General features: G+C 36.4%; 1 protein-coding gene across 1 annotated transcript in view; it reads left to right on the top strand.

Moving 5' to 3' along the window:
- The window catches only part of CC2D2B (coiled-coil and C2 domain containing 2B), a gene marked incomplete at both ends in the record, with an annotated part of 91851 nt that overhangs the window by 16515 nt on the left and 47814 nt on the right, over positions 1-27522 (top strand). Inside the window, 8 exons of the mRNA XM_082674100.1 lie at positions 931-1140; positions 6727-6824; positions 11434-11574; positions 16329-16434; positions 16630-16748; positions 19307-19484; positions 22145-22295; positions 23444-23591. Coding sequence (XP_082530226.1) covers positions 931-1140; positions 6727-6824; positions 11434-11574; positions 16329-16434; positions 16630-16748; positions 19307-19484; positions 22145-22295; positions 23444-23591 — 1151 coding nt within the window. The remainder of the gene's footprint in view (positions 1-930; positions 1141-6726; positions 6825-11433; positions 11575-16328; positions 16435-16629; positions 16749-19306; positions 19485-22144; positions 22296-23443; positions 23592-27522) is intronic.

The following is a 27522-nucleotide window of genomic DNA, read 5'->3' on the forward strand; positions in this document are numbered from 1 at the left end:
AGAGATGTAGGCATCATCCTGGTGACCTACAGTCCTTGAGAAGCACTGGATATGCCACACCAGATCAGGGGTGGGACAGCAGTTTTTTCAGTGTAATAACAGGTGTAATAGCAATGACACAGACTGGAGGGTATGTTCTACTACTACAGATTGATCTAGAAAGAGCTCATGCTGTGTTTTTTAGGTGGTTGCAGTCATGGCTCATATCAGGAGTGGCTAGCCATTCATGAATTAAGCTGTACGTGCTAAGTAACCCATTAACCTTCTCAAACTGTATCACTAAAAACTAATCACATGAATATTCAAACATAAGTACTTAAATTCAAAGTAGTGTACTAAAACACTGTTGAATCATTTTTAATACAATCTAAGGCCTACGGACTTCAACTAATTTAGGGACAATCTGGTTTACAAATGGAGACAGTGTCATGTATAAAGAAAGATGGTCTCCTTATAACATTTGCTTAGAGAGTCCAGGCCCCTCCAGGGAATTTTCCAGGGAATTACCAACATATTCACTTAAGAAAAATGTTTTAATAAGGGTTTGTCATTTAACTCTGGCCACAGATGACTGTTAGAACATCACATAGTGAACTATTGACCCACCAGTTCTAAACACCATTTTTCATAGTGCTCCTATAGGAAATTATTTGGCGGCTTATAACTTGAAAGTTCAACCTCTACCAGCACACAATAGTAAGGTAGATGACAGTAATTTATAGCAAGGTGATTAAAATGCTGCAGTATAAATATATTTTATGAAATCAAGGGCTATAATCAATTTTGAGGAAGAAGGAGCAAATAATTGTTTTTTTTCTTTTCTGTATCTCAATTTTCTTACAGTTAACATATTACTTTTTAAAGAAGTTACTTGTAATTTCAAAAGAAATAGAATAAAATTAATATCCTGTAAATATTTTTCTTTAAAAGGCAGTGAAATCTGATCTAGAAAGCTCTATTAGGAACAAAATGGAAGGTCAAAGGGAAAGGTACCAATTAGATCTCAACATTGTGGGTTTGCAATTCAGTCATCATCCTCTCTTCAATCAAGAGCAAGTGTTATGTGCTAGGCTGCTCCAACTTTATGAGTGTTTTCAGGACAGGCAGCAACAGAATTTACCTCAGCTGCTTTATGAGAAGGTGAGAATGGTTTTCATTATATTTACAGAGCTGAACTTTTAATATTGAAAGAGAAAAGAGACTTCTTAGTACAGAGCAAGCTATCATTGAATATGTTCCCTTAGCACTTTGAATATTTAATCAAATAAAAGAATGGTTGATTTCAGTTTTCCTGAAAAGAAACTATAGGAATTAACTGGCTAGGGAGGCAGCCTCAAACATATCCTGCAGGATATTTAGCATCTATAAATGTTTGCTAATCAATGGTATTCTTGGTCCTATGACTCAAGAAGAATATTTGAAATCATTACTATTTAAAAGAGCCAAATGGCTGTTTTCAATCTTGTAAGAGTGTATTTTTGATAAAAATATTAGCGACCTTGAATCTCTCATCAAATATGAAGAGTGTTAGTCTGAGAATGATTGATCCAAGTAGTCATCTAATGACGTCATAAAGGGTACATAAAATCTGAAGAGAAATCGAAGGAGTACCCACTGATTATTTTTATGAATTTGCACCTCTCATCTAGACTCTGTGCTGAGTTTTTGATACATGAGCATTTTGTTAACTAGTGTTCTCTCTGAAAAGATATTTTGATAGGTCTCATTCAGCTAATTAATACAGTTAAAAATAAATATTTAGTGAGGTATTTAGCTAAATATTCAAAACTAATAGAGTCACCAAGATATTCCAATAAGCTGGAAATGAATTGTACCTTAATATATCTGCCTTTTAAAATACAAGTGCAAAAACTACAGGACTTAATCCATTTGATTGAATTTTCACATAGCAATTGTGTGGGAGAACTTAACAGATGAAGACCATGAATTAATAAGGTCAGAATATTTCCTAAAACAAATATTGAATATTCTAACTTTTAGTTTAATATGACCATTGTTTTTATGAATGAAGGAATCAACTCTGAAATTAAGATGTAGGTCATTGAAAAAGTGACTTGATTTATAGATTTCTACTTAATAGACAGTTTTCCAACAGTATTGTATAATTTTTGAAGTCTGATCTAGCAATATCAATTATATTTCACTAGAGTACTATCTATTACTGTACATAAAAACTCTACATTTGTTTTTCATGTAGCATGGCTCTCTGTATAAAATAACATTTGGGGATCATTATTTGTAACATGTTTTTTATTATTATTATTATTTTGATTCTTAGGAACCCAAAGTAATTTCTTAGCTGATTTTTACTTTTCTTCAATTTATTCCCTTATGTGCACATAAACATTTTCTCCAATTTCCTGGTAAATTGTAAAAAGAGAAATTTGGTAGGTCATGTTCATGCCCTTCTAAAATGAAAGAGGAGAAGAACAGTAGGGAGGAGGAGAAAAGGCCAAGTGTTACAGAGTATGTCCATTGGTCTCCTACCAAAATACTGATTTATAATGTATGTATCCTTTTAGTCCGTTGGTGTGAAATGTATGGCTCTGCTTGTTCTCAGTGGGTTCAAACCAACTTCAGAGTAGTGGGAAACTCACTGACATCCAAGGAATTCTGAAACTGGAATATGTCCCTTTATATGAGTATGAATCTCACTTAAAGAACAAGGAGAAGTGCTGCAGACAGTATTGGAGAGTAGAAAGGATCCTCAACCTGGCAGCATTCTGCTATTTTTCCCTCCAGTCTTTTTTAAATTACACAAGTAATACAGGAGTACATTCTCATTGTAAATGATTCAGTGTAGAAGTTTCAAAGTGTGAAAGACCCACTTCAATCTTCACCTCATGGTTTGAACTACAGCTTTAAAGTTCTCTTTTCATGTATCTGTGTGTATACATACGCCATGATAGTTTTCAACATAAATTGGATCTTCCCATATGTATTATTTGGCAACTTCGTTTTTTAAAACTAATTCTGCATCTTGGAGCTTTTTCCATATCACTATATATAGACCCATAATATACCTGTATTTTAATATGTTTAATCACTTCCCATTCACGACACTTAGGTCATTTCCATCTTTTTATGATTACAAATAATAAAGCAATGAACATCCTTGTACCCATATATTTGAGCACACAAGTGAAAACTTCTTTCACACAAGTGAAATCTAGGCTAGATTCATAGAAGTGATATTTTTTGGTCAAGGGTAAGGGTGCATGAAGTTTAAATTTTATTAGAGAGTAATGAATTGCCTTTCCAAAAAAGGTTTTCAGTTTGAATTTCCACTGACAGTACAGGACAGACCCCACTTCCCAGAGTTCTAACCAGTAGTTGATATTATTTGCCCATTTTTCTGTAGCTTTGTGTATCTTTATAAGAGTTTTCATATATATACACATATACGTATATACACATGTACACACATACACACACACACTGGATGTAAGTCCATACAAGATATATGTCTTTTGAATATGTTTTATATATTTTTGTCCCATTCTGTTTCTTACCTTTCAACTTCATTTTTCTTATCTCTTGGAAATATTTGAAATTTTATGAAGTCAAATCTGTCAGTTTTTTTCTTTGGGGATTTTAAGTTTTGTTGTTCACTTACTACGCTTCCTAGATTTGTATCAATTAGCATACCTTTGGTTACAACTCACAGAAAACTCTCTCTCAATTGCTTTAAACAATAGGGAAAAAGTATTACCTTCTGTATCAAAAGTCCGAAGTTAGGGCAGCTCTACAGTTGGTTAATTTGATGGCTCAACAATATCATCAACAACCCTGGCTTTTCTCTCTTTCTAACCTTCATCTTCAGAAAGTTGACTTGGTTAGCTCTTCTCATGGGAACTAACAGAGTGGCTGCTCCAGCTGAAGGCATGCTGGCCAGACACACAATATGCAGCCTAGAGTCTCACTTTGAGAGCCCTCTCCAACCTTTCCCTTACACCACAGCAGATTTCCCCTCATGTCTCATTGCCTAGAATTATATCACATTAAAATGCCTAAACCAGTCACAAGAGAGAAGAATGACATTGCTACAAATGGCTAGACTCATCAGGGTTTACGTCTAAAATAAATGGAAGAAGATTGAGCAACTGAACAAAATTGGGCTCTGCCTACCAAGAGAAATGAGTATTCAAGGGCGACCAATAGTGTCTGGCAAACCAGAATTATAAAGATGCCTTTCTATGGATGCTCAGCATCACTAATCATTAGAGAAATGCAAATCAAAACCACAGCGAGGTATCACCCCACACTGGTCAGAATGGCCATCATCAAAAAAATCTACAAACAATAAATGCTGGAGAGGGTGTGGAGAAAAGGGAACCCTCTTGCACTGTTGGTGGGAATGTAAATTGATAGAACCACTATGGAGAACAGTATGGAGGTTCCTTATAAAACTAGAAATAGAATGGCCATATGACCCAGCAGTCCCACTACTGGGCATATACCCTGAGAAAACCATAATTTGAAAAGAGACATGTACCACAATGTTCATTGCAGCACTATTTACAATAGCCAGGACATGGAAGCAACCAAAGTGTCCAGTGACAGATGAATGGATAAAGAAGATGTGGCACATATATACAATGGAATATTAGCCATAAAAAGAAATGAAATTGAGTTATTTGCAGTGAGGTGGATGGACCTAGAGTCTGTCATACAGAGTGAAGTAAGTCAGAAAGAGAAAAACAAATACCATATGCTAACACATATATATGGAATCTAAAAAAAAAAGGTTCTGATGAACCTAGGGGCAGGACAGGAATAATGACGCAGACGTAGAGAATGGACTTGAGGACATGGGGAGGAGGAAGGGGAAGCTGGGACGAAGTGAGACAGTGGCATTGACATATATACACTACCAAATGTAAAATAGATAGCTAGTGGTAAGCAGCCGCACAAGGAGATCAGCTCGGTGCTTTGTGACCACCTACAGGGGTGGGATAGGGAGGGTGGGAGGGAGGCTCAAGAGGGAGGGGATATGGGGATATATGTATACATATAGCTGATTCACTTTGTTATACAGCAGAAACTAACACAGCATTGTAAAGCAATTTTACTCCAATAAAGATGTTAAAAAAAAAAGTCTTTCTATATATTCTCCTAATAATGTGTGTGTGATATGTAATTTCTAGCTTTTTATTCTATCTAGAGTTTATATCTGTGTTTTCTGAGGTCAGGCTTCAACTCAATTTCTTTCCCCTAAAAGGTTAGCCTATTATTTCTACTGATTTAAAATTCTGCCTTTATTGTAAACCAGCTTCACATATTTACATAGATTTAAGGACTATCTACTCCACTGACTTATTGGTCTGTTTCTGCCCTGTTTTAATTACTATGTTTAATTATTAAATTATGATGTGTAAGGACAAGTGCCTCCTTATTGGTTTTTTCCTAGGATGTATTTGCATATTCTTATAGAGTTGATCTTCCATATGAACCTAAGAATTAGCTTGTCAACTTCTATTTTAAAGATCCTATTACCAAGGCTTCCCTGGTGGCACGGTGGTTAAGAATCCGCCTGCCAATGCAGAGGACACGGGTTCGAGCCCTGGTCCAGGAAGATCCCACATGCCGCGGAGCAACTAAGCCCGTGCACCACAACTACTGAGCCTGCGCTCTAGAGCCTGTGAGCCACAACTACTGAATCCCGCGCGCCTAGAGCCCATGCTCCGCAACAAGAGAAGCCTGCACATCTCAATGAAGAGTAACCCCCTCTGAGAAAGCCCGCGCACAGCAACGAAGACCCAACGCAGTCAAAAATAAATAAATAAATAAAATAAATAAAGATCCTACTACCAAAATAATCTAAAAAAAAGAAAGTGGATACATGTATATGTGTAACTGATTAACTTTGCTGTACACCTGAAACTAATACAACATTGTACATCAACTATACTCCAACAAAAATTTTAAAAAAGATCATATTACCATTTTTATTGTAATTGCATTGTTATATTAATTTTGAAAGAAATTTTATCTTTATAAAATTTGGGTTTCTTCATTTAGGAATGTAGTATGTCTTCACATTTGTTGAGGTCTTCTCTTATGTCTTCCACTAAAAGTTTATATCAGTTGACTCTAGTCGTGGAGTTGCCAGAAACTGTCGCTAACTGCGATAGACGACTTCTGCACATTTTAGGGTTTTGTTTCCTCCGGTTTTATTTCTCTGTCGATATTCTCTGTGGTTATTTCTGTCTGTTTTATACTTTCCTCCATATATTTTGCTGATTTTATTTTACTTGTTATCCTGTGTTGTTATACACTTATTTTATAGTGAGATATAGATGCGTTGATATAATTATAAAATACATGTATAGGTATGGTTGTGATGATGGTAGTGGATATGATAAAGAGAGATAGATCTTTTCTGTAACCATGGGATTTTAGATAGAAGATAAGATAGATGCCTGTGCTCAATATATCATCTTGATTGATTGGCATTTCTTTATATTAATTGATTAATTACTTAGAAGTTTCAAGGTATAATGTTTGTTTCTTAGACAAATATTGAGGCTCTTCTCAGTTCTGCCCCAAGGTGCTTATATAAAATATATTTTGGAAGACAAGACAGTAATATACAAAAAGTTATACACTTGTGCTTCTGCTGCTCATACCTAGACCTACAGGTGAATTGGCATGATGGTAACAAGTGGATGAAATGTACCAAAAAAGCTCTTTTCTTTGTTGTAGCTTAAAGCACTGAAGGATGCTACCAAATTAGCAAACGAAAATTTGGAAACAAGCCAGCTGACCAGAAAATCTTTACAGGATTATTATTGGCAGATAAGGTAGGTTTTAGGCCATTCATGTATTCATCAAGCATTTATTAAGTAATTTCTTTAGACAGAGTATAGTACAATGCTATGGATGATATAAAATAAGAAAATAACAATATCCTTACTCTTTTTTTAAAATTAAAGTATAGCTGATTTACAATATTTTGTTAGTTTCAGGTGTACAGTAAAGTGATTCAGTTGTATTTTTTTCAGATTATATTCCATTATAGGTTATTACAAGATATTGAATATAATTCCCTGTGCTACACAGTAAATCTTTGTTGCTTGTCTATTTTAGGTATAGTAGTTTGTATCTGTTAATCCAATACTTCTAATTTGTTCCTCCTTCTCTCCTTCTCCCCTTTGGTAACCATAAGTTTCTTTTCTACATCTGGAGTTTGTTTCTGTTTCGTGTATAGATTCATTTGTATTATTTTTTAGATTCCACATATAAGTGATGTCATATAGTATTTGTCTTTCTCTTTTTGACTTCACTAAGTAAAATATTCTCTAGGTCCATATGTTGCTGCAGATTACACTATTCCATTCTTTTTTATGGCTGAGTAATATTCCAGTGTGTGTGTGTGTGGCTGTGTGTGTGTATTTTTTTTTTCTTAAGCCAATCATCTGTTGATGGGCCCTTGGGGTTGTTTCCATATCTTTGCTATTGTAGATAGTGCTGCTATGAACGTTGGGGGTGCATGTATCTTTTCGAATTAGAGTTTTCATTTTTTCTGTGTATATACCCAGGAGTGGGATTGCTGAAGATCCTTAGTCTTTAGGCAATTATAGAAATGGTTCCAACCTTTTGTAAAAACTCATTTTTGTGTAAGAATATTTCATAGAGGTGTCACATGAAAGTAGTTTTACAGTCTATTTTAAAAAAATACATGTTGATTAAAAACTACTATGAGCTTATTAATACCTTTCAATTGACTTGGATTATATTTATCTCAAGTGTTTGTATATGTTTGAGAATTAGTCCACATACACATATGTGCAGGATATATTATTAATTCCATCTAAAAACAATACTCAGATAGTATATAGAGTTAAGGACCCCTGTAAAAAAACGTGATCTACAAGTTGGGAATCATTGGCTGATAGACTTGTTGGGAAGAGAAGTTAGGAAAGAATAAAATAACTGGAAAAATAATTTCAGGACAACACATGATTATGTGTCAAGGAATCTTCAAAAGCAAGAAGGCTCTCTGGGAGCCTTTTTTTGGGTAGAAAGTTAAACTGTGCACAAAGATATGACAACTGTGAGAGTGATTTGATAGTTAAAGAATTTCCCTGACTCTCTGCCCATTGACCTGAAATGGCTCTACAAGCTCTTAACCACTAGAGGCAAGTTGTTTTAAATAATTGGTTTCCTAGAATAACCTAGTTAAATGCAAACAATATTACTTGAGGAAGTTGACATATGTCTTGTACAAGTACTGGCACATAGTGAACTCTCAATAAATGTTAGTTGAATGAATGAGTGAATGAACAGAAACCTTCAGTATTTACAAAACAAACTAGCGTTATTTATAAAATTAACTACAACTTAAGGCAAAGAACAGTCATGGCATAAGGAACACAGAGCAAGTAAGGAAGGATTGAGGAGCAAAGAGAGTGGTAAATATGTGGGTAGTCTCAATGAACAATCATGTAGTGATATAATGATGTCTTACAGTGTATAAAAATATAGAGAGAGTTAAAATATAAAACTTTTAGGGCTTCCCTGGAGGCGCAGTGGTTGGGAGTCTGCCTGCCGATGCAGGGGACACGGGTTTGTGCCCCGGTCTGGGAAGATCCCACGTGCCGCGAAGTGGCTGGGCCCGTGAGCCATGGCCGCTGAGCCTGCACGTCCGGAGCCTGTGCTCTGTAACGGGAGAGGCCACGACAGTGAGAGACCCGCGTACCGCAAAAATAAAATAAAATAAAATAAAACTTTTAGAATGGAGTAAAGAATGGAGAAGCATAAATGTAATTAAAGATACTTGCATTGACTAGGAGGAGAAAAAGGTAAAGCTTAATATTAGACTTTGATAAATCAAGGACTTAGATTTTAACTTATGACCTCTAAAGAGAATTTAAAAATATGTCTTCCAAATCAATTGAAGAGGAAAATAGTATAATAAGAAAATACTCAAACTATCCAAAAGAAGGCAAAAAAAAAAAAAAGAGAGAGAAAAGGGACTGTAGAGACTGATGAGACAAGGGGAAAGCGTAAAAGAAAATGGTGGAGTTAAACCTAAATATATCTAAGTGAGTTAAGTGATCCATTTTTATCTAGACTGGATTAAAATAATTGGATTTTTTTTCTGGAATTTTTTTTTGTGGCACTTATGTCCGAATTTTATTTTATTTAATTTTTATTATTTTTGGCTGCATTGGGTCTTCGTTGCTGCGCACGGGCTTTCTCTAGTTGTGGCGAGCGGGGGCTACTCTTTGTTGCGGGGAGCGGGTGGCTTCTCTTGTTGCACAGTACGGGCTCTATGTGCATGGGCTTCAATAGTTGTGGCACATGGGCTGAGTAGTGTGGCGCATAGGCTCAGTAGTTGTGATGCACAGGCTCAGTAGTTGTGGCACACGGGCTTAGTTGCTCCGTGGCATGTGGGATCTTCCTGGACCAGGGCTCGAACCCGTGTCCCCTGCATTGGCAGTTGGATTCTTAACCACTGCTCCACAAGGGAAGCTCAATAATTGGATTTTTAAAAATCCAGTTATATTTTATTTAGGAGAGACTTATCTAGAACATAGGGATATAGAAAGTTAGAGAACAAAATAATGGAAAAAAATGCCACATAAACACTAACAAAAGAAAGCTGGCATAGCTAAGTTAGTATAAGATAAAATAGATCTTTAAGGCAAAAAGCTTTACTAGAGCTAGAGGGCCACATCAGAGTATATGGTTTAATTCACACGTGTGCATACACACACACACACACACATACACATATATGCATATCATAATATGGCTTCAAAATATATAAAGCAAAATTTGACAGAAATATAAGGAAAAATAGAAATTCACAAATGTATTGGGCAATTTTAACACATTCCTCTCAGTAATTGATGGAATAAATAAACCAAAAATTCTCATTAAGGATATAGAAGATTTGAACAACATGCTTAATAGACTTGACTTGGTGTATTTGTAGAATATTGTACCTAACAACTGCAAAATACCACTGTCTTCAAGAACACATGGAACATTTACAAAAATTGACGTTATGTTATCTCAACAAATCTCGGAGTCTCAATATATTCAAAGGATTTAAATCATTTAGTGCAGAAACCCAACATAAAAATGCAAAAAATATTGCTAGGAAATCTCCGTATGTATGGAAATTAAGAAATACAGGTCTAAATAATTTGTTAACCAGAGAAGACATCATATTGATCATTGGAAAATGTTTTGAATTTACTGATAAAAAACTAATATGTATCAAAATTTGTGAGATACAGCTAAAATAATTCTCAGGAAAATTTGACTATTTAAATACATATATTAGAGAAAAAGAAAGGTTGAAAATTAATGAGCTAAGCATCTTTCTTAGAAAGCTAGGGAAAAGGATAGAAGGAATGAAATAAAGAGAACAGAAATTAATAAGAAAGCTAGGATAGAATCAACAAATCCAGATGTTTGATAAAAAATTGATAAACTCGGGACTTCAGTTTATGAGGTTATATTATCCTTGAAATTAAAACCTAACAACAACACAAAAAATACTGCAACCCAATTTCATTCACGAAATATGCTTAACAGAATTTTATCAAATAATATAGCTAAACTGTGGTCATTCCAGGAATGCAAGGATGATTTAATATTAGAAAATCAATCGGCATAATTTGCCATACTATAGTGAGTTTGCAAAGTCAGGAAACCAGTAATAGTAGATTACTTCAGCATCCAAATAATCTGCTCACTACCCGTCAGGCAAAGTACCTCTAAATTTGAAGCAATGGTTCTAATTGTTAATCTGAAAAAATGTATAAGAAATATACTACAGAATGTCCAGAAAATCTGGAAATACATGGATGTTAGCAGAGCACTTTTGAGTAGTGAAAAATCTTTAAGAGGTATGAATCTCTAAATGGAATTTCATTCTCTACATCAAGATGTGGGTAAAATGAAAAAAAAGGAAGGGTGGGGGGCCCCAGAAGAGTTAGTACAATACATTCTTCCAGGCCATTTGTAATGACTTGTACTGTAGTTCTAATCCACTAACGTATTTTTAAAATTTTATTTGTTTTTGGCTGCATTGGGTCTTCGTTGCTGCGCGCAGGCTTTCTCTAGTGTGGCGAGCGGGGGCTACTCTTCATTGCAGTGTGTGGACTTATTGCGGTGGCTTCTCTTGTTGCAGAGCACGGGCTCTAGGCATGCAGACTTCAGTAGTTGTAGCACGCGGGCTCAGTAGTTGTGGCTTGCGAGTGCTAGAGCACAGGCTCAGTAATTGCGGTGCATGGGCTCAGTAGTTGTGGCTCATGGGCTTAGTTGCTTCGTGATATATGGTATCTCCCCAGACCAGGGCTCAAACCCATGTCCCCTGCATTAGCAGGCAGATTCTTACCTACTGCACCACCAGGGAAGCCCCACTAACATATTTTTAATCTAACATTATTGTAGGAATACAAAACAGCTCTATGACTTAGAAAAGGAAAAGGACTTCTCCCTACTACAGAGTATATTATGGACTTGGAAACAGATGAAATCCCTTCGACAACGCCAAGGGTTTACAAGCACCTCGATAAAGTTGCAGTTTCAGAGGTGAGTGGCTGCTCTATTTGTCCTTATAGGTCTCCTGAGGAGCTGCCCACGAATAACTGGGAATTCAAAGTAACTTGGAAAAGAAAATCCAGAAGCTAGTCAACTATTTGACATAGTCAACAAAGAACTTGTATCTTGAATGTGTAAACAACACTTACAACTTAATAAGACAACTCAATTTAAAAATGGGCGAAAGATTTGAACAGACACTTCATTAAAGAAGGTATATGGATGGCAAATGAACACAGGAAACAATGCTCAACATTATGTTATATCAGTAGGGAAATGTAAACTAAAACCGCAATGCGATACACTACACACCTATTAGAATGGCTAAAATCCAAAAAAAAAAAAAAAGAGAAAAGAATAGAGAGAAGAAAGAAAGAAAAGAAAAAGGCAATAACAAATGCTGGCAAAGCAACAGGAACTCTCACTGATGGCTGGTGGAAATGCAGAGTGGCGCAGCTACTTTGGAAACAGTTTGGCACTTTTTGGTAAAGTTAAACATAGACCCAGCAGTCATACTTCTAGATGGAACATGTAAGTCACAAAAACATATCTAGTGGAGGAGATAGTTACAAATTAAAAACTTTGCTTGCAAATCACTTCTTAAGCTGTTTGTGAACCCACAGTGAAATAACTGGTTCTCTCCCACAAGCCGTTGTCCTGGGTCTTTTGTTTTTCAAAACTATAAAAGATTAGTATAATTTCAGGCAATTAAGAAAGATGTTTAGCTTTGTTGATTTTTTTTCCTGCTGTAGTAGTTTTTAACAAAAGTGCTTCTGACAGTTTCTAAACCTAACCCAGCATGGACTTTGTTTATCTTAGGCTCCTGAATTCATATAAACTTGCTGACTTGCCTCTCATATTTTAAACCGGTCTAATACACTCTTGCATTATGAACCCCTCTTCAGAAAAGGAGAGTCACAGATGCAATAAGCTTGTTCAGAACAGTAGCTCTGGACCAATATTCCTGCTCACCACCTACTCTTATTGTACTAAACTCCAATCCCACTTGAGGCCCTTTGCATTTGTTCCTTCTGACATTTACCATTCAACTTTCCCCGTGGACTTTGGCTTGGGTTTGCCTCTCCAGATTGCTCCTGTAGACTTCTGAACTAAACCCCACAGTGTCAGTGATGAGTTTGGCCGCACAGGACTAGCTAGCCCCAGCTACACTAAAATGGGGCATTTCACTTGATCAAAGTATCATTCTTTTTTTTTTTTTTAACATCTTTATTGGAGTATAATTGCTTTACAATGTTGTGTTAGTTTCTGCTGTATAACAAAGTGAATCAGCTATATGCATACATATATCCCCATATCCCCTCCCTCTTGCGTCTCCCTCCCTCCCACCCTCCTTATGCCACCCCTCTAGGTGGTCGCAAAGCACCAAGCTGATCTCCCTGTGCTATGCAGCTGCTTCCCACTAGCTATCTGTTTTACATTTGGTAGTGTATATATGTCAATGTTACTCTCTCACTTCGTCCCAGCTTCCCCTTCCCCCTCCCCATATCCTCAAGTCCATTCTCTACGTCTGCATCTTTATTCCTGTCCTGCCCCTAGGTTCTTGAGAACCATTTTTTTTTTAGATTCCATATATATGTGTTAGCATACGGTATTTGTTTTTCTCTTTCTGACTTACTTCACTCTGTATGACAGACTCTAGGTCCATCCACCTCACTACAAAGAGCAAAGTATCATTCTGATCAACTAGAAAAGCTGATGTTTGAAGGTGCTCCTGGGAACTCTGTTTCCAGGCTAGGTGTATCACCAGCAACCTCACCACAGGCCTTCACCTTGTGAACCCTAATTGAATAAGCTTGTAGCCAGGCCTATGTGAAAGACAGTACTTATGACAGGAAGACCTGGGACCTAGACACTAAGCTCAGCTTATCTTTTCTTCATATATTTGGTTTTGGGCATATTGAATTTGATAAGCTTTTGAGACATCCCTAAATAAAGCAACTGAATGGGCAGCTGGATGTATGGTTTGTACTAGAAAGAAAAATGCTGAATTTTTATGGCAGAGTAATAGTAATTGAAGCCATGCATGTGCATGAGTCTGCTTAGGAAGAGGGTAGAGAATGAGATGAAAAGAGGGCCGAGAGCTAAATCTTGAGAAACTGCCTTGAATGGCTTGATAGAGGAGGAGAAACCAGAGGAGGGACAGAGAAACACCAGTTAGAGTGTTTTGCCACAGAGGCAAAGAAAGGGGAGTATTTTAAATAGGAGGGAGGGTTAATAGTATTTAATGCTTCTGAAGTATCAGTTAAGTCTAGGACTAAAAATGTTCATTGGATTTCCTCACATGGAGGTTACTGATTGAGAAATTAGAGCAGGTTTGATGAAGTGATGATGGCAGAATAAAATAGCAGGAAATTGAGGATCTAGTCCTGTCTTCTCATTCAGGCAATAATTTTCCTTGTCACACGTTACCAACACTACATTAAACTTAGAGAAACTGCCTGGGTAAGTAGCCACAGACCTTGTTGTAATTTGGCTACTGAACCCAAACCACAGCACTGGTAAGTAGCACGGTGAACCCAGATTCCTGTATATTGTCTTCTCCTGTGTTCTCTGTTAGGCTCCTACTTACCTGGAAGGGATCCAGATAACTGTCAAAGGGGCTTTTAAAAGATATAGAAAGAGCAATCTATTCAAGCAGGAAAATCCATGTCATTTCCCAGAGCTACTGAATAGAAAGGAGGAAGCTATGGAACCAAGATCACTGTCTCGGTGATCTCCTCAAAAAGAGACTGCCTGTTAAAACACCTATTGTCTAAGTACTGTACATTGCCTAAGTTACTCTCCACTGGAATCACCTGGGAGAGATCTAAAAACCACTGTTATGATTTAGTTGGTATGAAGTATGGTCTGGGCATCAGGAACTTTAAAAATATCCTCAGGTGAGTTTAATATGTGACAAAGTTTGTGAGCCGTTGGATTAAACAATAAGTTAAATGACTTTTATATTGATTACCCTGAATCAGAGGAAAACAATAATAATATTTGTTGAGTGTTTGTTATACTCCAAGCACTGGACTGAGCACTTTACATGAATGAGTGCATTTAATTCTCATAACAACCCGATTTTCAGATGAGAAAAGTAAGGCATAGAGTACTTAAGTAACTTGCCCAAATTCCATAGTGTCAGTAATGGGTCTGGGCTTCAACACAGGTGGTCTGGTCTCTAGCCCATATAGGTAGTATCTACACTAGGTTCCCTATATTTTACTGCAAAAGGCAAAAAGCATATGATACTTTACAATGATAATGAGATATACTTCACATACCATACAGTTCATCCATTTCAAGTGTACAGTTCAATGGTTTTTAGTATGTTCACAGCACTGTGCAAGCATCACCACAATTATCATTTTATAACATTTTAGGCACCCCCCCACCCCCCGTAGAACTATCTTCCTATTAGCAGTCACTCCTCACGTGTGTAGATATAGTTTTTGTTTTTCTTGGATATATACCTAGGAATGGAATTGCCGGGTCATATGGTAACTCAGTGCTTAACATTTTGAGGAACTGCCAGACTTTTCCAAAGCAATTGCACCATTTTCTATTCCCAACAGAGTATATAATACTTATCAAAGAATCTCCTTTTTAAAAGATTAAAAATAAAAAACTGAACTTTGAACTGAAAAGAATAAAAAGTCAACTCCCAGACCAATTATTTTCTGAAAGGGTTCCAGAGAACTGGGGTTTTGCTGGACTAATAGAAGAGGAATAATAGTAATACCTACTTCATAGGGTTGCTGTGAGAATTAAATGAGTTAATATGTATAAAGTACTTAGAATATTGCCTGCCATGTGCTTAGTAAGTACAATGTAAAAGTTAGCTGCTGCTACTACTAGTAGTAGTACTGGTGGTAGTAGTAGTAGTGGTGGTAGTAGTAGTAGTTGTTAGTGGTAGTGGTGGTGGTGGTACTAGTTGTAGTAGTGGTAGTAGTAGTAGTTGTCGTCATTGTTGGTGGTGGTACTAGTTGTAGTAGTGATAGTAGTAGTAGTTGTCATTGTTGTTAGTGGTGGTGGTACTAGTTGTAGTAGTGATAGTAGTAGTGGTAGTAGTTGTCATTGTTGTTAGTGGTGGTGGTGGTGGTGGTAGTTGTGGTAGTGGTAGTAGTAATGTCATGAACTGCTTACTGTTTATGCATAAACCCCAAGGAGTATAACTGAGATTTACCACTTAATATTCCTATAGTGTCCTGCCCTTACACATGGTCATGTTCTCACAGCTTAAAAAATATGGGAGGGACTTCCCTGGCAGTCCAGGGGTTAAGACTCCATGCTTCTACTACAGGGGGCATGGGTTCAATCCCTGGTCGGGGAACTAAGATCCTGCATGCCATGTGGTGCGGCCAAAAAGTTTTTTAAAAATATGAGAGGAAGCAAAATGAGAGGAAACATGGCATGTGCCCTTAAATTTGTGTCTTCCATCCCCCTTGGTTACTCATTCTCACCAGAGAGGTTTCTTGATGTCCTTAGAAAAGGCTGAAGACACTAAGTAGGGAGAAATCTGTGAAAACTAAGAACAAGTTTATGAAATTTTATGTATATACATATATATGTGTGTGTATCATATTGATAATTTCCTTGGGATGTAAAATTATTTTATGTAAGAAATTGTGGGGTGTGTGTGTGTGTGTGTGTGTGTGTGTGTGTGTGTGTGTTGGCAAGATCTCTAACAACTCTCAAATCCATTATTCCTGCTTTAAATAATTCTATTTATTATTAATTAGGATGAAAATGAATAAATGTGATGAACAAAAACAAGAATTGTCAAAAATATATGAGACTCAGAAGAAAACTGAAGGAAAAGCATTTAAGAATGGGGAGAAACAGGAGGTATTTATATTGCAAAATAACATTCAACTCATCTTAACTAGTTATAATATTTGTTTGGTAGAATAGGAAATCTTGGTATTTGTAACAGTTACCCAAGAAAATGACAAATATAAGAAATAAAGTTTAATTTTAAGAATAATTGTCCTAAGCAATGAACTTACATTATAAATTATATATTTATTTTTCTGTTTCTAGAACTTCTCATATTTAGCTTCAGAATTTGAAGAAATAGATATTGAAAGGATAAATCCAATTACCTTGATGCCACAAATTTCTTTCACAGCAGAATTAACAAACTTATCTAGATGTTCACTGTAAGCATTTTTAAAGGATTATTTCTTCATTATATATTGTCTAGTAATTGTATTGTTTTTTTAATAACGTTAGATTTCTTGAGTGAGTACCATATACCAGGCACTTAGCATGCTGAGTTTAAAAAATATATTTGCACATTTAATTGCCACTATAGCTCTATGGTATTATCTTCATCTTAGAGATGGGGGTCACACTTCTAATTAATGACTGAGGTGGGACATACCCAGTTTAGTTTGATGGTTGTTTTTTGTTTTACTATGGTAGTAATTTTTTTTCTGGTATAGATAGGTGGAATATAAAGCCACTGTGAAAAATAAGGTTATATGGTCACCCTTGCTTGTTGAAGGACCTCCTGGATTTCATAGAAAGTGTTTGGTGTAGAAAGGGCCCTCTGGACAATTTTCTACTTTGACAATGCAAGCTTCTTTCCTTCTCAGTTGTGACGTCTTCCTTGAGCTTTAAGGTTTTCTCCCTACTCCTAGGACATCCATGCATAAACCGATGTCATGTCGATCGCCATTTCTCCCATCTCTAAGCCTTTGGATCTCATCTCCCTTAAAGAGGATGTAGCAACTTAGAGCACTGAACTAGGTACAACTTTCCAACATCTCTGTCCCATGGAAAACTTGGTACAGATTCGTCTCTGAGTACTGTGAATGTGCATCATTTAGCATGGTGTTGGAAGGTAGTGTGTGCCCAGTAAATACTCATCTTCATTAAATGAATGAATAGGTGGTTAAACTTTTAAATGAACATAAAGAGTAGCAAACACAAAGGCACAATTATCATTACCTTCTTTCTGACTAGAGAAGTGCATCAGTGAAGCAATGTTTTATTTGTTCTACACCTACTTCCAAAAAGGGCCCAAGATGATTTATTATGTAAGACACCCATGCAAAAGGACCATCTAAATGAGGACAAGAGAACAGCCATAAAATGGAAGTTGGAAGTAAAAAGGAGAAAGAAGAGGAGGAAGATATTTGTGCTGGAAAGCCTAGGCTAAAACTTAGTGGAGGTCAAGGCAAAAGGCAATATAATGCTTTATATCTTTTCAAAGCTATTGTTGTGTCATTGCTGTCATTATCCATTTCAAATGTCCAGTTGAATAAGAATTGATTCTTTAGAAAACAATAATATAGGGCTTCCCTGGTGGCGCAGTGGTTGAGAGTCCGGCTGCCGATGCAGGGGACACGGGTTCGTGCCCCGGTCCGGGAAGATCCCACATGCCGCGGAGCGGCTGTGCCCGTGAGCCATGGCCGCTGAGCCTGCGCGTCCGGAGCCTGTTGCTCGGCAACGGGAGAGGCCACAACAGTGAGAGGCCCGCGTACCGCAAAACAACAACAACAACAACAACAAAAGAAAACAATAATATACTGATGTCAAGGATAGAGGTGAAAGGAGTACAGGGATTAAAGAAAAATTAAAAAGAGTTTACAGGTGAAGAAAAAGGCAAGATTTCATGAGGATAAATATAACCCCGAATTAACAAATTTTCATAAGCTCATTATTTAAACTACTTTCAGAGGACTTATTTTATGAAACTATTTCTTTAAAGGTAATTGGGAGGAAGGTCAAAAAAGGCCTACAGGGAGACAGGAAGAATAATTAATCTTTTGTCCCATAACCCTCTGAGAAGATTACAGAGAAGATGAGCAGATATGGGGGCAGGGAGATACTGGCCTATAGGATGATTAGGATGGAGAACAGAAGGGGATTTTATTTTTCAACCTATGGCTTATCTTCCAACTAGTCTTCTACCTTCTGAAAAGCAGGATTAAGTCTTAAATATCATTAGGTCAGTTGCCTTGCAGCTGAGAAGATATTCAGTAAATGTTGGTTGAGTGAACAAAAATGAATGGATGGATTGAAGACTCTCTTTGTAGTCTCATATCATTGAATGGATCAATTTCTTCCCCAAAAAGTGTTTTCATTAGAGCCCCAGGAAAGTTACCTCTCTGGCTTGCCTGTCTGATCTTTGGGTTCAGAGAAACAATGTCCTGGGGCAAAAACGGTATACAACCTAAAGCCTAAAGAGATTCACAAAGACCTTTAAGAGGACACAGCAAGCCTGTTGACTTAGAGCCACTTCCTTGAGGTTATTGAAGACATGGTGTGTGTGTGTGTGTGTGTGTGTGTGTGTGCGTGTGTGTTTGTGTGTGTGTGTGTGTGTGTGTCTTTTAAAAGTTAGAAAATATTTTTGAATTCTCAATTCAAGCTCCGCCACCCCCATTCCTAAGTCTCTCAGCTTTCTCCTCTCATGAGACATAATGGGTAAGTGCTATAATCTCTTTAAGTTATAATTTAGTAAAATAGCTGAATGATTTATGGTACCTTAATTTTAGTTCTTTTTGTATTTTTGAGTAAATGTCTTTTTAAAAAAACACTTGAGGGGTAGGAAAGGCTTTTATCCACATATAGGCAAATGTTATTGGGCTCAAATATTATTTGTCCTCTAAAATGATCATATTTTAACATGTTGAGGTACATTTTGAAAAGAATAATATTTTATATCTGGTTTGCTTTTCAAGGGTCCAATAAAGGTTTATTTAATTTTTAGGCATGAACAAAAGAGGAGAGCCAAAATTCAGAAGCTTAAATATTTTATTAAAATATTATACAACAATAAACAAGTTTCTTGCACTTCAGTATCTCCCCTACAGTTTGATTTTAAAGTCATGTTTCAACAAATTTTCAATATTCAGTTAATATATTGGCCTGAAACAATTTGCTTGGAGGTATGCCATTGTCATTTAATTTTGTATCTTATTTTATGACATACATAATTTTAAATTTCTTGTTAGCTACTGTTATATGTGATAAGTAAGTTCTTTTATATTGAGATGACTGATCTATATGGATAGACATTTATAAATAATATATTTATAATTCATCAATAGTCTTTTATTAATAGCTGTAAGTACAAAATTATTTGATTTGTAGTTGTTCTAAATACGTCTATCCTGCTGAAATTCTTGCCAACCCTAGATGTGCAGCATTATTATTCATTTGTTAGTGAGGTGGAAGAGGGTGGTTTAAACTATGAGTAGTATAGCTATTGTAAGTGTTGAATGATTTCTCCAAATTGCCCCAACCTTAACTTGGTGATATCAGTCTCGATATATTTGTTCATCTTTTAAAAAAATTTTGGATCCCTTTAAGAATCTGATGAAAGAACACACATACAGCAGACCCCTGATTCCTGCCCAAACACCCCACCATAAGAATCCCTTCACTAAAAGAATTAGAAAATAGGATGATGGAGAAAAATTAGAGACAGTAAAGGAGTTTAGACAAGAAGTCTTGCTGGTTAATATAAGGGTTAAACTTGTACCTAGAGCTGAAAGAAAAGTTAGGAGGGAATAAAGATTTGTTAACTAATGAGAACCGGCTGTATAGCACAGAGAACTCCACTTCACTGTACAGTAGAAACTAACACAACGTTGTAAAACAACTATACCCCAACAAAAAAATAAAAATAAATAAAAGTAAAAATAAAAAGATTTGTGTATTTGAGTGTGGGGTGGAGTTTGAGGTGTGGGGAGAAGATTATTATTACAAATCTAAATCAAAGTTATTTTTCAATGCCTAAAATAATTTTGTGCTATCCCTGATCAAAAGCTGTATTCATTTTGTTCATCTGAGCTGTCAAGTTACTATCATCTTAAAATGTACCTCTGTTGAAATTTTTATTTAAAAAATATATTGACTACACTTTCCTACTATTGTACCTAAAATAAATTGTGATATAATAATCCAACCACTTGAAGTTTAAAATCTGCCCCCTCCCAAAATAGATAAGTGTGTATTTTGAATCCCTCATCATCCCATGAATTAGCACATGATCTTAACAAAACAAGAGGCAGGGAAAGAAAGGAATCTATCTAGGGATAAGTTGTACCATTAGCAGTGCAAAACTTGCTAAATAAATCTATATGCCCTAGACTAACATTCTAACCTACATTTATAATTTTCTTCCTACTATTCTTCTTTACTCTTTCTTCACTTCAGCCAAACTGAACTGCTTGTTTTTTCCATACATTCTTGCAACTTCCTACTTAGAGTTTTGAATATTCTACTTTCTCCACTTATAATGCCTATTTTCATTCTTCACACTCCATCTCAGCCACACAGTGGTGTTGATAGCTTCCATTAGGAGACAAGTCTGTCTCTGGGGAGATTCCAGGTAGAATTCGCTACCTTTACATTTGCTACCATCCAGGATCTGGCCTCCAGCTCTGCAGTCTCAGAAACTGGATTTAACAGTTCCATGAGAATGCATCTACATACCCTAAATAAATTTACAAGGACGATGTGTAAAATCAGATTACGAATTCAATATCTGAATATATTTATCAGTTCGTTGTCTCTTTTTAGTCAATTTACTAATTTACAGTAAGAAAATTTTTTCACAGACCTAAATACTTTAAGTCCATTAGCTATAACCCCTACAAACATTTCTGTATTTAGGGAGGCCTTTGTCAAAGGGACCAATGTGTTGGGTTAAATTCACTCTTACAGGGACAGTATTTAGATGACCAGAAAAAATTTGCCTCTTTGTCTTTCCTTTTCCCCTGCTTTCTTGGTTAATCAACTATCCTTTTGATTGGTACATTCTTTTTTATCTTTCATGGGGCATTTACCACCCCCCACTGTCCATTTCCTTCTTCTTAGAACACATATCACTGTTTCCCCAAACACTGATAACACAGTATAAGTCAAAATAAGATTTTTCTGTTGAAAAAACTTTAGGTTTGTAGTTATGGCAGTGATGGAACTATAGTAGAAAGCACAGCATACAGAATCAGAAGACCTGGGTTAGTACCCAGTGGACATCTATGGAACAGTCTACCCAGCACCTCCCTGACTCATTCTGGGACTTTTCCTCCCTTCCCTGCCCCATAACTTGTTTAACCTGTCCTTGGATTCCATGAGCCAGCACATCTCCCCTTTTCTTAAGCACTTCACCTGGGTTTCTATCACTTTTAATAAAAATTAATATAGTTTCATATAGAGACTCCATTTCTTCATTTACAAAGTGGGAAGAATAATACCTATTTCCTATAATTTTTATCAGGTTTAAATGAGATAAAGAATTTTAAAAGTGCTACACAAAAGTGAGTTATTCGGGTATTGTGTTATAGGTAATATATTCACGGAACTGTATTTGTAATCCTTTTATTCAATTGATTTTCTTTGAAACCAGTAAAAGGCATTATACTTTTAAACACCTAGGATTATCTACTTTTCTCACAATCATGTGGATCAAATGCTATAGAGCAATACCTATTTTACATTCTAGTATTTTTAAAAGAATTATGTTAGTGATGATCTTTATTTTAGTTCTTTTTCTATTTTGTACTTTCAGTGATTTATCAACCATTTCTTTTATATTTAGGTTTATGAAATAAGTAAAAGGACAAGCTTATTGGCAAAACTACATTTACCCTTACCTAAAAACACAGAGCTAAAAAGCAAAACTGTTTTGGAATATGTAGAATTTAGCTCTGATCAGCTGGTCATACCTGCATATGGAGAAGTAGGAAGCAGTAAGTTTATTAGAAATGTTTCTTCCCTTCTATTTTCTTCATGAGTTCCATATCCTAAATGACCCTGGGTCATTTATATGAATAAAGAATCCTATATTTACAGTATTAGGTTAAAAATGAATTAAGTTCTTCTTCCAGACATTAAACTAATTTTTAAAACTTTGACTTGAATCATCTTTGGGATATCTAAAATTCGGGATTAGCCCCTTTGCTTTTCCCGGGACATCTGAGACAAGGGCGCTATGCTCTCTGGAACGTGAGCTCCACTCCTGAATGGGTAGGCTGCTCTGCCTCTGCCTATCCTTTAGTAAATCTTAAAGATGCTCCAGGACAGGTTGATTCATCTTTGAACTGAATAGGGGAGGGAGGAAGAGAAAGAGAGAGAAAGGAAGTGGTAAAGGAGAGAGGAAAGAAGAAGTGATGTTTTTGTTTATTGTTGTTCAATTGATTTTACTCCTCCTGCAATTAAATTTAAGTTAGCATGTCTGCCAGAATGCTGTCATTTCTCTTCTCCCCCAGCTCCCTTCTCTTTCACCTTCCTAGGGGTTTTGCAGTTGCTGCATCCAGCTGGTAAAAAGAAAGGGAGTATGAATGAGTGAGCAAGGAGGAGAGAGAAGAAAACGAATAGGCAAAGGAACCAGGGGAGAACAGAAAATGAGGGAGGAATGTAGTCTGCTTAGACAGAGTCCAGATGAAGCAGAAAATAGGGTTGTGGAGACCCAGCAGAAAAGACTTAAGAGTGAAAATTTTAGGGAGCACTAGGAACTTGGCAGAAGTTTCAAGGAGTATCGTTAAGCTCTCTGAAGACAGAAAGAAGATGAGGAGAGGGGGAACGCTCAAGAATGTAGGAAAGGAGACACACAGTAGCTCTTTTTCTGCTGCCAATATTTTTTTCTTGCTGGCAGCCACTCCCAGAAAGAATGGGTTAAAAACTTCTGTGTCCAGATAAATATGTTCCTCTCTCTTTTGTAGTCTGTTTGAAGCAGTCTACCTTGAGGGATCTTAGATGTGAGGTGAGGGAGAGCTCTAAGATTAGAGCCTATGGTCAACATAAACTTTGTGTTCCTGAGGTTCCACAAGTAAAAGTCTGGGAAAAAAACTGTAATGTGCTCAAATATTCATTTGTTTTTAATGCCTTTTATAAATAGATGTGCCCTTTCTTCTTGAGGGAAACGGAACTGAAGAACTTTGTCTTTTGACTTCAGGAAAACTAAGCTATTCTCTATCATGGGCGTTAGATGAAAATGGTGTTCCTCTGACACCTATGTCACAGTCATTAAGATCTGCTTACTGCAGGTAATAAATGTTTATGCTTGAAAAATAATGCCAGTCCTCAGCAAAGCATCTCACAAGACCTACAAAAGGGAAAACTCTAGGAACAGTTTAGTTTACTTGGATGTTGCTTTATTTTTTATTTGTATTTATAAATATGTAAAATATTTATATATTTTATTTATAATCACTCTACTAAGACAATAAGTATCTTTGTATGTAAGAGAATGTATCTCTTCAATGCTTAGGATTAGAGCCACATGGATGATGAGAGAGGCAGTTCCACAGTCCTTAAACTGTAGGCAAAGGCCAAGACTCCAAAGGATTTTACTTCTGGGACCTTTATATCTCCCAGTCGTTCTGGATTATGAAAGAATCATTTTTTGCATTATCAATTTGCTGGAAGAAATTGCTGGACATAGAAATTTCATCTATATCCCAGGACTTCCTAGAGGAATTGGGATTAACTGCTAGACCACATCCACAAACAGGATTACTAGAAGTAAAGTAAAATTCTATAAAAACGATGATAATGCTGGCTTACCTATTGTGCTATGTTTGAGTAAGACGGTGTATATAAAGGACCAAAAGATTCCATCATTTAAAAATCAGTGAATGATGATAACAAGAAGATAGCCTTTCCCCTCCCCATCTAAACACATATTTTTTAAAAAACCATGGCTATATCCAACTATATGACATTATGGGAAAGGCAGAACTATGGAGACAGTAAAAAATGTGAGTGGTTGCCAGGGGTTAGGAAAAGAGAGGGATGAACAGGCAGAGCACACAGGATTTTTAGGGCAGTGAAACTACTCTGTATGATACTATAATTGTGGATACATGTCATTACATATTTGCCAAAATCCATATAATGTAAGACACCAAGAGTAAACCCTAATGTAAATCATGGACTTTGAGTGATAATGATGGGTCAACATAGGTTCATGGATTATAACAAGTGCAATTCTTTTATTGCAACAAACATAAATTATAACCCTGGTGCAGGATGTTGATAGTGAGGTAGGCTGTGCAGGGTGTTTTAGGAGAAAAATGGACAATTAATAAGGGTAATTCATTTTGGAACTAGTGAATAAGCTTTTAATACGCTGAACCATTATTTTCTTGTGTTTCTTAGTATTTCCCTGGCACAGTCCCCACTGCAGCTATTTTTAATCTTTGCCTCATCATACTATTCTTTGCCTTTTTCTTGGAGTCAGGTGTTTGTTCTCCTCACTCTAAAGCTAGCTTTTATCCAAGTAATTTGGAACTTTCCTTCGTCTCCATTAGGATTCTGCTGACATATTTATATCCTTTTCTTATCTTTTCTTCAACTTTTCCATTTCCTACGCTATAAGTCTTTTGTATCCAAGAAGCTTTCTGTGCTTTGAAACAAAGAAAAATCCAAGCGTTTGATTAAACCCTGAAAACTCTTTCTGGTTGTTTTTCTCGCCCAAGTCCTCATATGGGTGGTCTACTGGTCTGCATACATTGCGTCTACTTTTAATTCACACATTTCGTCCTTAACCCAACTCAGTTATTCCTGAAGGCTACCAGGGACCTTCTGGACATATTCATTGGCCTGTCCTCCTCGTTTTGCTTCTTGAAGTCTCTTGTCTCATGGCTTCTGTGATGCTGCACTTAACAGTTCCTGTTAGTTGGGAACTCAAGTTTCTAAAAGATTGAGAGTAATTCTGCAAGATTGGAACAGATGACAGGTTTCAACAGGGAATGAATTGCAGGAGAGGTTTTCAAAGTTCAAAGTACTTTCTAAAGTGAACTAGAAGTAAAACTTTACAGTTGGGGCCTCTGAGATCAGAGAAGGAAGTTACAGAACTCTCCTCCTCTACAGTTGTGGGAGCCCAAGGACTGGTGAGGAGCAGTGGTTCTAGGAACGGGATGGGTGCTCCAAAAGGCAAGATTGACTTGTGAGAGTCAGAGCATGGAGCCAAAGGAGAGCACAAAGAAAGTATGTTCATTCACTGTTTCACTCACTCATTCATTCATTTATTCATCAACTACTGACAGAGCCAGAGACAAAGAAGAGAACGAAAAGAAGATCTTAGAATGCTTCAGTATAACATTAGGCACACCTCTCCAATCCCATGTTGTCTAGAGTTTTTGTTTAATACATTTTTAAAACATAAAACAGTTTTTCTCACACTCACCAGTTAATTATTTTCTGATGTGGTTAATTGACTTTTATGTTTGCCTTCATTTCTTACCTCCCACGACTTTCATTCTGGATTTACTTGCTGAAAGTTGCTCCTTTAATGATTCAGTTTTCATGGCTAGCAAGCTTGTTTAGTCTTTGTAGATCTGAAAATGTATTTATATTTTCCTCCTTCTTGAATAATTGTTTAGATGGGCATAAAATTTGAGGCTGATATTTACTTTCCCTATTTGAAGCTATAGTTACATTATCTTCTGGGATTTATCATAGCTGTTTAAAAGTCTGCCATCAGTCTAAACATTAGTATTTTGTAGACTGTCTTTTCTCCCTGGTAACTTTAAAATTTTTTGCTTAATTCATAGAGACAAAGCCAGGGGCTGAGGGGAGGGAGGAATGGAGAGTTATTGTTTAACGGTACAGAATTTCTGTTTGGAATGATGAAAAATTCTGGAAGTACATAGTTATGGTGGTTGTACAACTGTGGGTATACTTAATATCACTGAATTATATTACTTGCTTAGCATTTGGTTGTGAAGGAGGGGGTGCAGATGACTGAGGAATTTCGCCGTAGCCCACAGCTAAACACCTGTAGGGCCAGCTGGGGGAATCAATATAGCAAGGGCAGGAAATGTTCTGTGGTCTTTATTACTTCCCCTGAGGCAGAAATCTGGAGACTACCTTGAAATACAATTACAACCTAAATTTTTTAGGCTATAATGGGATAAGTTTCTCTCCCTAATCTATTCTTTGACATTTAAACTGTACCTCAGCCTTTGTTCTCTAGGGGACCTGGGCTAAGAATCTTCCCATGAGAAGGAAAATTTGTTACATGATGGTGTTAAGGGTGTCAGGCCCTAGATATCTCTTATGACAAAGACCTTAAAACAGTTTAAATATGAGAGCAGACATAGGAATTAAAGAAAGGAAGAATACTCAAACTTTATCTGTTTGTAATTTTGCTTAACATCCTATCATACCATACATTGGCTTTGTTAGCAATAGCTTCCAAAGATTCATCGTAAAAATATGAATAGATACTGATGGAAAGTAGACAGTGTAAAATGTATGTCCATGTTTGGGTTGACATTATTGAATCTGAGTCAGAACTGTATTTCTGGAATCCTAGTTTATGGACTGGAATTTTTCTTGAGTACTTTACAGAAAGGATCTTAGAAATCTTCTAGTCCAAATTGCTCTAATTCTACATGATGAAACAAATTATCTGTGAAGAGAGAGATTAAATAACTGGGATAATTGATGGCTGAAAATAAACCCTTACTGTTTAGGGTTGAATTCCTTCTTCACTTAGCCTATAGTTGAGGTCACTAAGGATGCATTATGAGTCTAGCCCATCTTTTATAGCTCTCTTAACCTCTGAAGATGGCCTCATATGACCAAAGATATTCTTCTGGCCCTTACTTCCCAGTTAATTGTATTACATACTCTATATTATGTTTCAACTGTAAAGATATAGCCTAAAGATTCTTTTTATATTGTGGACTTTAGATAGCAAAGATGAATATTTACAGACTTTACCCTTAAGAAGCTTACTTGTCTCTTAAGGGAGGGGTAGACATTTATCAAAAAGCTATGATACACAGCTAGGTGGTTTGTGACCACCTAGAGGGGTGGGATAGGGAGGGTGGGAGGCAGGGAGATGCAAGAGGGAAGAGATATGGCAACATATGTATATGTATAACTGATTCACTTTGTTATAAAGCAGAAACTAACACACCATTGTAAAGCAATTATACTCCAATAAAGATGTTAAAAAAAAAAAAA

The sequence above is a fragment of the Grampus griseus genome (genome assembly GCF_964374135.1).
Source record: "Grampus griseus genome assembly, chromosome: 16".
Lineage (NCBI taxonomy): Eukaryota > Metazoa > Chordata > Mammalia > Artiodactyla > Delphinidae > Grampus > Grampus griseus.